The 12,069-nt window shown below is 40.2% G+C and overlaps 1 protein-coding gene and 1 long non-coding RNA gene across 13 annotated transcripts in view; one reads left to right on the top strand and one right to left on the bottom strand.

The window, feature by feature from the left end:
* ADAMTS9 (ADAM metallopeptidase with thrombospondin type 1 motif 9) overlaps positions 1-12,069 on the bottom strand; it is a 159,419-nt gene that overhangs the window by 28,472 nt on the left and 118,878 nt on the right. For 3 of the 4 annotated variants that reach the window (XM_038565917.1, XM_038565919.1, XM_038565918.1), the window contains one exon: positions 7,902-8,075. The exons of the other annotated variant lie outside the window; for it this stretch is intronic. In XM_038565917.1, coding sequence (XP_038421845.1) covers positions 7,902-8,075 — 174 coding nt within the window. The remainder of the gene's footprint in view (positions 1-7,901; positions 8,076-12,069) is intronic. 4 annotated transcript variants of the gene reach the window in all.
* LOC119864667 overlaps positions 7,243-12,069 on the top strand; it is a 35,953-nt gene continuing 31,126 nt past the window's right edge. For 8 of the 9 annotated variants that reach the window (XR_005374815.1, XR_005374811.1, XR_005374812.1 and 5 more), the window contains exon 1: positions 7,836-8,092. This is a non-coding gene — a long non-coding RNA (uncharacterized LOC119864667). The other variant, XR_005374808.1, reaches the window with a different exon arrangement.

The following is a 12,069-nucleotide window of genomic DNA, read 5'->3' as shown; positions in this document are numbered from 1 at the left end:
TTCTTTTAACTCATAGTTTCTGCTGTTTGGAAGCAAACTTCAGTTTCTAGAATGTGGAGTCATTCAAATTTTTCTAAGGCTACAAATATGAATTGAAAGCTCTTCAGAGTATAGGGAAAGGAGGGAAACTGAGTGGGGAAAAATTAGAGAGGAAGACAAACCATGAGAGACTCCTAACTCTGGGAAACAAAGAGTTGTGGAAGAGGAGGTAGGTGAGGAGACAGGGTAACTGGGTGGCAGGTACTAAGGAGGGCACTCGATGGGATGAGCACTGAATGTTATACCATATATTGGCAAACTGAATTTAAATAAAATATTTTTAAAAAAGAAAGAAGGAAAGCTCTGAGGTGAGGTTGAGGAGCAAATCACTTCAAAGATCCTAGCTGAGCCCTAGCCTGGGGTTTTCCATGCCCCTGGACTATGCTGGATTCTATTGTGAAGTAATGACACTTTATTTATTCATTAAAAAAAAAAGCCAAAGGAGTTACAGAGCCACTGAACGTGAAAAAAATAAAACAAAAACGTGGTTAATCTGTGATGTGTAGATAAATGCAAAAGAAATACTTAACTGCCCTCAGAAAAGGTAATTCTTTAGAAGAGCAGGACCTAGGTGACTCAGATCCTGATGACTGAACAGCACAAACTGGACTAAACCTTCCAAGCGTGTTCTCATTTTCACTCATCCCTAGGGCTGCAATCTGTGTCAATAAGTAACAATTTAGAGCAGAAATGCCAACTTTCCTAGACCCGTGTTGGCTTTTTATGTGGCTCTGCCTTGGTCTTTAAGAAAGGTTAACTACCATAAGAGGGAGGTGGGGAACCTTACCTCTGAACATACCTTTCAGAAAAATTAAGATAAGTAAATAAGTGACTTTTCCAGCACTTTGGGGTTATTCAACAGCAGCTCCGAAAGTCACCTGGCAAGGCTCTTCTCCTGGGGTCCTAACTAGGGCATGGGGGCTGGGTGAGCAGAAAGCAAGCCCACCCAAGCTACTGACTTTTACCAGCTTTTGGTAAGATCACCGCACTCCGCCCCCCCCCCCCGCCCCAACCCCGACCCCAGGATTAAGCGTTCTTTCCTCTGTCCTAGACTACGACCTAGAATATTCTAAAAACAGCAGAAAGTTCAACTTAGTCTCATTTTAACTTCCAAAAGGTTTTCTCAATTCTGCTTGCAGCTTTGAGAAAAAACTATACACCAAGTGTATAAGTACCACCACCAGCCTCCTTGAATTTTAGCACACACTGTAATTCGGGAAGACAGTGGTCACGGGGCCAGCCTAAATTGGGTAGCTTGCTCAATGTCCCGCAGGCTACATATGCCTTTAAATGTACTGAAATTAACAGGAGGAAAATACCTGTCCGAATTAGAAAGTTAAGAAGACCTAAAATAATCTTTTAAGGTACTATTTTATTTAGCCAGGTAGGTTGGCCACAGGGTGATGGTCTAAAAAGGGTCATTTAATGAAATGCATAGAAACTGCCTTTCCTGGCATACCTGGGTGGCTCAGTGGTTGAGCGTCTGCCTTTGGTTCAGGGTGTGATCCCAGGGTCCAGGATCAAGTCAATTGGGCTCCCCACAGGGAGCCTGCTTCTCCCTCTGCCTGTGTCTCTGCCTCTCTCTCTGTGTCTTTCATGAATAAATAAATAAAATCTTAAAAAAAAAAGAAACTGCCTTTCCTAAAAGATGGTAATAAAGCTGCTTTAATTTAAACTTTTTTTGGTCAGATGTCCTAATCATGGGTAGAAAAAAATCACTTCACATATTCACATGCTCTACCTTTTAAGACTGTTGATTTTCTTCAAGTATAAAATAAGATCTAGTGTGAGACTACCATTATGAGCTAGTGTGTGGACAGGCGAGTCACACAACAAATGGAGACTCTGACAGCAGTCTTCTGCATGTGCTCTGTAGAGGTTTTATGTGATAAGGAACAGTAATTACATATCCATATATTTCACAAATGCTTTAAATTAAAAAAAGAAAAAGCAGTCTTCATATTACCAAAGGGTTCTTTCTCAAAGCTCATATTAAAGTCAGGTCTGTGGAGTTTGGGCACTCTTGCCTTCATATGGAATATTTGCAGGGGAAAAAGGCAGAAGTAATACTATGGAGATGGTCATGCTCTGTTATGAAATCCATGTCTGCTCATGCAGCCACATGAGGCAATCCTAAGTGGTGAATGTCAGTGGTCACCAGGTGGCCAGCTGTCCTGATACATGGACAACTGGGTGGGAGTAGCAGCCACCTGGGTGACATAACAGAGAGAGCACGTGAATAGAAAGAGGTCAGGGCTGTATCTCAGCACCTAGCACAAAAGTTGGCCCATTAAAAATATTGGTTGAAGGAATGAATAACTTTAAAGGGATCAAATGTCCCTATAGACAAGCCTGGATATTTTTCTCTTCTCCACTTGTTTTGCCCTCCACCTACAAGTCGAGGCTCTACTCCTATGGTACCATGAAGGCACATGCAGCTTTCTACTCCTATGGTACCATGAAGGCACATGATGCTCCTTCTCTGCCCCACAGATGCCAGGCCTTGCAACAAAGGAGTTCCCTTTGCTTCATCACCACCAAGACTGCCCCAACAACAGGGCTTATTGTCAAACAACTGAACCAAGATTTCATTTTTTGAAGGGAATGGGAAGCTCATCCAGGAAAGGGAATCGTACTTTATGACAACTTTGCCAGAAGAGGCTAGATAAGCCATTAAAAAGGAAATAAAATAATTCACCGTAGATGAATGCTGACATGGGAGATGATAGCACATAAAGATTCAGAGGATGTGTTCCAGAAGTCAGGCTTTCAGGCTTTAAATCTCAATCTCATTACTTACAAAAATATATGAACTTGGATGAATTAACCTATCTAAGTCTCAAGTTTCCTCATCTTTAAGTGGGGAAAAAAAATTAATTACTTCATTAGAGAGTTATGGAAAAGTTAAATGAGGTCCTCCATATAAATATACTCAACACAGTACTTGGTGCATAGCTTAATAAACAATAATATGTATTATTTTTATTATCAGTGTTGGCCACTATCCTACGTGAGTCTGGAGGATGCCACTCATATTGTAACCTATGGGAATAGTACCCCTTGAGTTGTGCAGTGTACAACTTGCGTGACTGCATAGAACATTCCTGATGATCATGCTATCATGGGTATGCAGAACTTGTGCTCCTCACAGCAGACACCTGGAATATTTCTCAGAATGAGGTGCCATTTACTATTTACATGCCTAGCATGAAACACATCTTGCCAACAAACAAGTGGGTTTTAATAATTCACAAGGGGGAGACGGGATGAGCACTGGGTGTTATTCTGTATATTGGCAAACTGAACACCAATAAAAAATAAATTTATTAATAAAAAAATAAAAATAAAAAAATAAAAACAAAACAAAACCAAAAAAAATAATTCACAAGGGGGAAACAAAAGAGAAAAGTGCACACTCAAAAAGCAAACAAGAGCTCGGAAGTGGTTGCCAAGAACTGCCAAGAAGAGAATTTCCTGTATTGGGGTAGGAGGCCTCCAGCACACCCCATCCAGTGGGCCTTGGCTGTGAGGCTAGGCCTTGGCATCTTCACTGACATCAGCTCAAGGTGTCCCTGATGGAAGGGAAGAAAGTCAAGATGCATGTCTGTGCAAAGTGGGTCTCAGGAAGATGATAGCAGAGTGAGTGGGTGGGTGCAGGGGTGGTAAGAAGAGAGGAGGGTGAGCACTGTGATCCAGGAGGATCTGAAGGGTGCTATTCTACCCAATTTGCTGTTTAACAAGGATACCTTTGATCATGAAATTAGGGACAATGAACAATTATACCAGGTCTTTACTAGGCATAAATAAGAACTGCCTACAGGCAATCAGGACCAGGGATCTGACCCTGCTAAGGTGATTGCCCGGCTGCTATCAACACTCTTGAGTCTTGTTGCTCTGAGGACATTCTACAAGGGCCACCAGCATGCTCTGCTGAGAAGGAACAAAGGCTTTTTGTTGGGTCTTGTCCCTCCTCCAGCCACCAATCCAGGGTCAAGTGAGGGCATCCCTTAGTGCTCTATCCTCTCTTATCACCCAGGCCCACCTTTCTCAAACTTTGCACTTGGGCTGCAGGCAGGTGAGAAAGCATGGTTGCAGGAGGGTAACTATGAGAAATCTACTCATTGCCTAAAGATTTTTTTGTCTTTGTGAAAATGGTTAACCTCTAACTTTTAAATATGGCCACAGGTCAGGTTACCACTTTAGGTGTTCTGCTCTTATGGAGCTTGATAGCAACATTTGAGCAAGGATTTTCAAAAATCCATCTGCATAGCGCATGCAAAGATGTACATTTCTAGGCATATTTTGTAAGATCAGAGAAGCGACCTCCTCCGTGCAGATTTGGCAAGGTCTCCACTCTTTGGAATTCAGAAGGAATTGTAAATGGGGCTGGCATTTCCCTGATTGGCTCTAGCATTTTCAAAAGTTGGCTAAAGCATGAGCAGTCAGCTTAGATTCATTTCAGAACACTCTCTTACTTTCTGTTCCTTGGAAGAGTTACACAGGGTTGAGTTTGGCACAAGATGAAGAGGGAGAGGGGGAAAGCAGGCAGTGGTAGGTCAGAAACAAGACTACAAAGAGAATCAAGAGGTATCACTGAGGGGGGCAGAGGTCAGGGAGTCTTTTCTTCCTCCCATGTCTAATATTATCAATCCCCAAACCACACTATCGTCTCTAAATGTCTCAGGACAGCTCTGCATCGTTATTATTATCATTGCCATTCTACACGTGACAAGCCCAAGGATCAGAAAAATCAAGCCTCTGGCATTCCCAATAACTTGTGTGGCTCAAGTGCAATTAATTTGAAATTTAACTACTTTAGCCATTCCTCCCCACCACTGCATGGTGGAAGCAAAAAAAAAAAAAAAAAAAATGTATAGAAAGAAAACAAGCAAAAAAATGTGAGTAGGCAGAGGGAATGAGAGTCCTAAAGAAAAGAGATGACTGTAAACAGTGGATCCAATCCACCTGGAGGGTGAAAGACAGGGCCAGAAGGCTGATCGCCTTCTGTGGTTCTAAGAAAACAATCCCATTCAAAACTGCATCAAAAAGCATAAAACACCTATGGGTAAATTAAACCAAGGAGGTGTAAGACCTGAACATTGAAAGCTCTAAGACTGATAAAAGAAAGTGAAAATGATGCAAATAAATGAAAAGATATTCTGTTCTCATGGGCTAAAGAATTAGTATTGTGAAAATGTCCACATCACCCAAAGCAACCTACAGATTTAACGCAAACCCTATCAAAATTCCAAAGACATTTTTCACAGAAATAGAAGGAACAATCCTACAATTTGTATGGAACCACAAAAGACCCAGAATAGCTAAAGCAATCTTGAGAAAGAAGAACAAAGCTCAGGCATCACACTCCCTGATTTCAGACCATATTACGGAATCGTAGTAATTAAAACAGAATGGCACTGACATAAAAAAGGACACAAGATCATAGATCAATGAAACAGAATAGAGTTTGGAAACAAAGTCACACAGATATGGTTAATTAATTTACGACAAAGGAGGAAAGAATATACAATGAGGGAAAAGCTAGTCTCTTCCATAGTGTTGGGGAAAATGGACAGTCACATGCAAAAGAATGAAGCTGGACTCCTACCTTACACCACACACAGAAATTAACTCACAGTGGATCAAAGACCTGAACCTGAAAGATCTGAAAACATTCAACTCCTAGAAGAAAATATAGGGGGTAAGATCTTTGACATCAGTCTTGTTTATAATTGTATTGATTGTGACACCAAGAGTAAAGGCATCAAAAGCAAAAGTAAAACAAGTGGGGCTATATCAAATTAGAAATGGGCAAAGGACCTGAACAGACATTTCTCAAAAGAAGACATACAAGTGGCCAACAGATAGAGAAAAAGGTGCTCACCATTGATAATCACCAGGGAAATACACATCAAAATCACAATGAGATACCACTGCACACCTGCTAAAACAGCTATCAGTGAAAAAATAGCAAATGTTGGTGAGGGTCTGGAGAAAAGGGAACCCCTGCATACTGTGGGTGTGAATGTAAATCGGTACAGCCACTATGGAGAACAGTATGGAGATTCCTCGAAAAATCAAAAACAGAACTACCATATGATCTTGCCATTCCACTTCTGGGTATTTATCTGGAAGAAGTAAAATCACTAACTTGAAAAGATGTCTCCTCCCCCCCCCCCCCCATGTTCACTGCAGCATTATTTACAATAATCAAGACATGGAAGCAACTGAAGTATCCTTTGATGGGTGAATGAATTAAAAAAAGTATATATAAAAAATGGAATTTAATAGCCATAAAAGGAAGGAAATCCTGCCATCTGTGACAATGTGGATGGATCTTGAGGGCTTTTGCTGAATGATAAATCATTCAGACAAAGAAAGACAAATATTCTATGATTTCATTATATATGGAATCTTAAAAAAATCAAACATATATATAGAGAACAGATCGGTGGTTGCCAGAGGTGATGGGTCGGGGTTAGGTGATTAGGTGAAGGTGGTCAAAAGATACAAACTTCTAGTTATAAGAGAAATAAGTCACAGGGATAGAATATATAGCTTGGGGAGTATAATGTGAAAGCTGTCATGAGAATAGATCTTAGAAGTTCTCACACTAGAAAAAAAAAGCTGTAACTATGTGAGGTGATTGATGTTAACATAATATAAGTTATTTTAAACAATAACTTACTGTGGTAATTATTTTATAATATATACATATATCAAATCACCATATTTTCATCTAAAATAAATACAATATTATATAACAATTATATCTCAATAAAAAATAAGGAAAAAAATAAGGTGGTATTGCTATGAGCACTTGTGTACTTTTTTTTTTTAATGCAGTGGTAGTATCTTGGAATGGTTCAAATTTAGGGTCAACTTTTGCTCCTTCTACTTGCTGGGCATGTGACACTTGGACAAGATGACATTGGCTCTCAGAACTCAGTTTCCTTGACTGTGAAATGGGATGACGATAGTGATAACCACTTTCCCTAGTGCTTCAAAGGATTAATTGAGGTGATGAACATAAAACACCGAGCCCAGTGCCATGCACTGTTCAGCCCTGTTTTAAAAACCATTCCTGGTGGAAAATTCCTGCCTTATTATTCATATCTCTAAACCGTTTACAACATGTACTTTTTATTTCATTCTAATGTCAGTGGACACAGTTTTGCTTTCTTATACTCTTTCCCCCCTTTCTACAATGTATTCTGTTCTGGAACTAGAGGTTCTTTCCTCCTTACCTTTCCTGGCCAGACTTTTCTCCCAGGACACACAGTGTTTTCTTTAACTAAACATTAACTTGGAGAGGAAGAAAAACAAGTCTATCTATTTCTGCACCAACTGAGCTGTTTTTCAGATTCCATCTTTATTTTTTTTAAATGTTGGAAATGCTTCACTTAATTAATCAGGGCTTCAAAAGAGTCCCTGTCTTCTACTTGACAGCCAAAGTCACAAAAGGAGACAAACACAGAGTAGGTCCTACCTGGACTCTGCCTTGCGGCTGTCTGAACTAATACAGAATGACCGGCTTTGGATATATATATATTTAAAAATATTTCTTCTATTTCCCCTCCTTTCATGAAAGATAGCTGTATGCATTTGGCCCACGGCCTGATACCGTTCTTCTGGAGGCAGCCAGACTTGGAACATTCAGGAACACAGACGTAGGAACTGCATAAAAAGGAGGAGCTCCCCCACCCTGGTCGGAGTGAACTGCTTGCTGTCTGACAGCAAACCTTCTGGGAAAGAGCCAGCCTTGTCACCGTGCTTGAAGTCATTTCAGGGTAACGGATGTGATGACTGCAAGGGGGTTGAGCGAAATGCCTGGCAGGTGCCCACTTCATGGCTCTACTTACTTCTTGCCATTCCTCTGCCCTCCAAGCATAGAGAGGACACGGTGGGGCTTGGCAGACGCGTTCCGACTCCGGTCTGGTGTACGGGTTGCACTCGGACTCTCTGGCTATTTTGTGTGCTCCCATCTGACAGCCCACGTTTCTCCGCCGTGTGCCTTGGCCGCAGGACACAGAGCACTGAGAAGAAAGACTCTGTAAGTGGGAGCTTTGGGTCATTTGGTGGGGAGGGTGTGTGTGTTTGTGTGTGTGTGTGTGTATGTGTGTGCATGTATGCGTGTGTGTGTGTGTGTGTGTGTGTGTGTATGTGTGTGTGGCAGGGGCGGAGAGGGTCACAGTCATGGGGAATGCACTCCTAATCCAATGATTTTCACCACTATTACAAAGCTTTCTAATTTCCAATGAAAGGGACCTGAGATAATGTTTTAAATCTGCAAACTTACTGCCTATCAATGCTTGTGAGTGAGACAAATATTCCAGTCGTGGGGAATCTCTGAAGTTACCCAAACTCTTGGAGATTGAAGAGGCTGGGACAGATCATTATGAAACATTTAATACAACCTAGAAATAAATAGTGCTGCCATGTGAAATGAAAACCCCCAAATGATTTCTATCCCAGAGGACTAGAGGTTCTTAAAAATTGGAGACACAGAGCTGCTGTACAAGAAGAATTTCTTGGCAGATTAAAAGTATAACTCAAGGAGAGTAAATCACTAGAGCTTTTAGGGCCTTATAAGCAGAATTATTTTTTCCATCTCTTCCTTCCCTTGCTCCTATTCCTGGAGATAGAGGAAAATATATTTTTTTAAACTACTGAATTCACAGAAGTATTAGTGCCTATTTACAACTTCAGATGAATACATGGAGAATAAACGCTGACAAGGAAAAACCATTTCCTCGGGCAGGCGTCGTGTTTCCAGTCCTTGAAAAATACTGTTAATCAGGCTAAAACATTTTGTTGACCAAGTTGCAAAACACCATATTAAATCTGCAATTAACTTTCCTTTAAATTAATTTTTTGATGGTTTCTTCATTGCTGGGTTTCATAATCTCACTTATGGGCAGGCCAAGAATTATTGTCTTTATTAAGGTTTTGACAGTTAGAAACTACAGGCAACATTTGCTTGGAAAGAACAGCATATTATTACATTGAGCTATTAAAAATTGTTACCAAGTTTTTGCAATAGCTCAGCCTCCATTAATTTGTCTGCCGTTGAGAAAACAACTTTAACATACATAACAGCCATATTTCTGAGAGGAAGTCTTCAAGAATAGAATCACAATCTTTTCAATTGGAAAAGTATTCTTGTCCAATTAACCTGCCGCAGGATTCATCTCGCTCTGAGGTTAATGGGAATTTACTAGCGAAAAGCACATCCAATGGATTCTGCTGAATATTAATTTTATTTGCATTTCAGATTTTAAGAAAATAGTTGATACTATTTAGAGGGCTGCTTGGTAAATCATATCATTTCAGATGAGTCTGTGCCAGGCAGGAGCTTGAACGTTCACATCAAAGCTAGCTGATGAGAAGGAAATATTTTGAGGCAACATAGCTACTATTGTTTGGGTTTAATTGTATTAATTGGATTGAATGAGTTTGTGACCCAGAAGAAACCAGACTTTTAAAGTCATTATGTCCTGGGTGGAACAGGAGGGCTCCTGAAGACAAGTCATGGCCTTGTCTATAGAGAATGACTATTTAATGCTCATGGGAGCTACATGTATAATATTTCCCATTGATTACTCTGGAAATGAGTGAATTTTAACTTGGGGGAGTCACTGCATGAATGATAGAAAGGTTCCAACACCATCATCACTGACCACAAACAATGACAACCAAAAAACTTTTTGGCTATTTGAATGTGGGATCTTCCATATAAAAGAGCACATTCCCAGAACAGTGTATCGAAATGGAAATGCAAAGAAAGACTAAGAATAATTATGTAAACAAGTCTGAGCACGGCCCAGGGCTGATACATATTCAAAATCTCATAATGTTTTTATAACCTAAAGAAAAAGGAACAAACATTAAGAGGTTCAGAATGTCTACTATGCAATCTCTAAGTAAATGAAACCTCTTTTTGATACTCTTGTTATTGAGTAAATTACTTAGGATTCAAAGAAGGTAAGGTATTAAGAGCCACAAGTATCCAACATTAACCAAACATCGCTCCCTCCAGCGTTCAATAATTTCTCAAAAAGGCAAATAAAGACACAGGAAGGCTCAATGATGGAATATGCCATGGTGGCTTCTGATTTTTATAAGGTCAAAGGCAGCTTGGAAAGGAAACAAGTTTTGATGGGACTTAAATGCACGTAAGGTATGAGCGCTGCCTTTCTGAATACCGCATCTACGGTCATCTTTGTTCACAATCAAGTGCGCTGCACGTGTTCAGTGTTCAACTGTCTTCCTGTGCTGGTTCCAGGGAGGCGACAGTTTTCATACAGAGCCAGCCACACTCGCTTGGCAAAGTCTTAGAGATGTGGAGGGAAACCCCATGAATAAAACAGCATCAGGAAGACCTCGCATGCCCCAGGAGGTGGTGAGGGTGGTGGTGTGTATACATGTGTGCTTAATGCTTCTGGTTCGATGCAGCACATCTGCAAGGTAAAGAGGTTGAGCCGTCTCTATTAATGTGTTCCCCCTTGCCGTCATTCCAACATGGAATGTGCAGGTTTGAAAGGAGATGTTTTTAGCTCTGAACTACTGAGTTGGAAGCTACGTTTCATCTCTTTCCTCGCTACTGTGCAATGCTAGCATGCAGAACTCACCAACTTCCAGGAGGAGCTCAATGCTGATTTCCACAGACAAAAAGAATCTCTTTGCAACTTTCCATGTGTGGAGAATCATAATATATACTTGAACACCGGAAAGTATTTTACACACTTTTCTCCAGTCCTAATGTTAAAATTATGGTGGTGATGTTATTTAGAGGAGGGACTGGCTTGAAAAGTAACCATATGAAACAACTTTAATAGATAATGACAGTCCCAATAATAATAGCAACCTTTTACTAATCACTTCCTATGTGGCAGGCTTCTCTGTACTAGGGTTTCTCAACCTAATTAATTATTACTTGGAGCTGTCCTGTATCTGCGGTATGAAGTTTAGTGGCTTCCCTGGACTCTACTCAGTAGATGCCAGTCGTATTTCCCATCCTCCACCATGTTGTGACAACCAGCACTGTCTCCAGACATGGCCAAATGTCCCAAGAGTACAGAATCTAGTTGAGAGCTGAGCTGCATGCTAAGCATTTTATAGAACACATCTTTTATTCTTCCTAATAAACCTTTTAGGGAGGTCCTGCACAAATATGCAAAAAAACAGAGAAAATCGCTCCTACTCCAGTAAAAACAAACCAAAAAGCAGTCAAAGTGAATTCTTCCCTAGGCAATGTACCATGGCTATTGTAGATTAGAATCTGGCTTCCAGTTTGAAAATATGGTGCTAATATGATGCAGTGTTTTGTCCTACGTCAGCAAGAGTGTGGGTGAGAACCCTATATTCAAACAATGCAACATCAATGCTTACAGTTCAAATACAAACAAAAAAATGGAGAGCACAAAGCACTAAAGCGACTTTCTTTCTCATCACTGACTATGTGCATGTGGTTTCCTTGACTTCTCAAAGGACACAAGCTACACATTGCCATGTTTCTGCATTGAACACTTGCAGAATATTTCACAATCAGCCACCGCAACCAAGCTGTAATTACAAGAAAAATTCTAACCAAAAATGGCTGGTGCATTCATAATGCAATTTGCCAGATTCCATTTTGGCATTAGCAGTGAAGAGCTTTCAAAAATTAATTATTTCCCTCAATCTAAGACACCATTGATTACAAGACAAAGCATTATATTTTGTATCATTGAGAAAAAAGGGGCTATTTTAATTAAATCATGGCATTCCATTGGTTGTTAGACTCATTCTGAGCAACAGAGGGGTTCAAGTGTGAAAAAGACAGACAAGCATCTCAGGACTGAGAAAGGAATAGACTGAGTGAATTTATGATTGATGAGTGATGATGAAATGTTACTTTTATTCTAATCTGATCATTTATGCTTTTTACCTCTGATTTTCATTTTTAAAAAACCTTTTTATAAGCATAGATTAAACAATTTTTACTCTGGAATGTTTCTGTTATCATGGGACTACACAGCCTTCACATTT

Source organism: Canis lupus, chromosome 20 (genome assembly GCF_011100685.1).
Source record: "Canis lupus familiaris isolate Mischka breed German Shepherd chromosome 20, alternate assembly UU_Cfam_GSD_1.0, whole genome shotgun sequence".
NCBI lineage: Eukaryota > Metazoa > Chordata > Mammalia > Carnivora > Canidae > Canis > Canis lupus.
The sequence above is the reverse complement of the archived record's forward strand: the minus strand, read 5'-3'. Positions and strand labels throughout refer to the sequence as shown.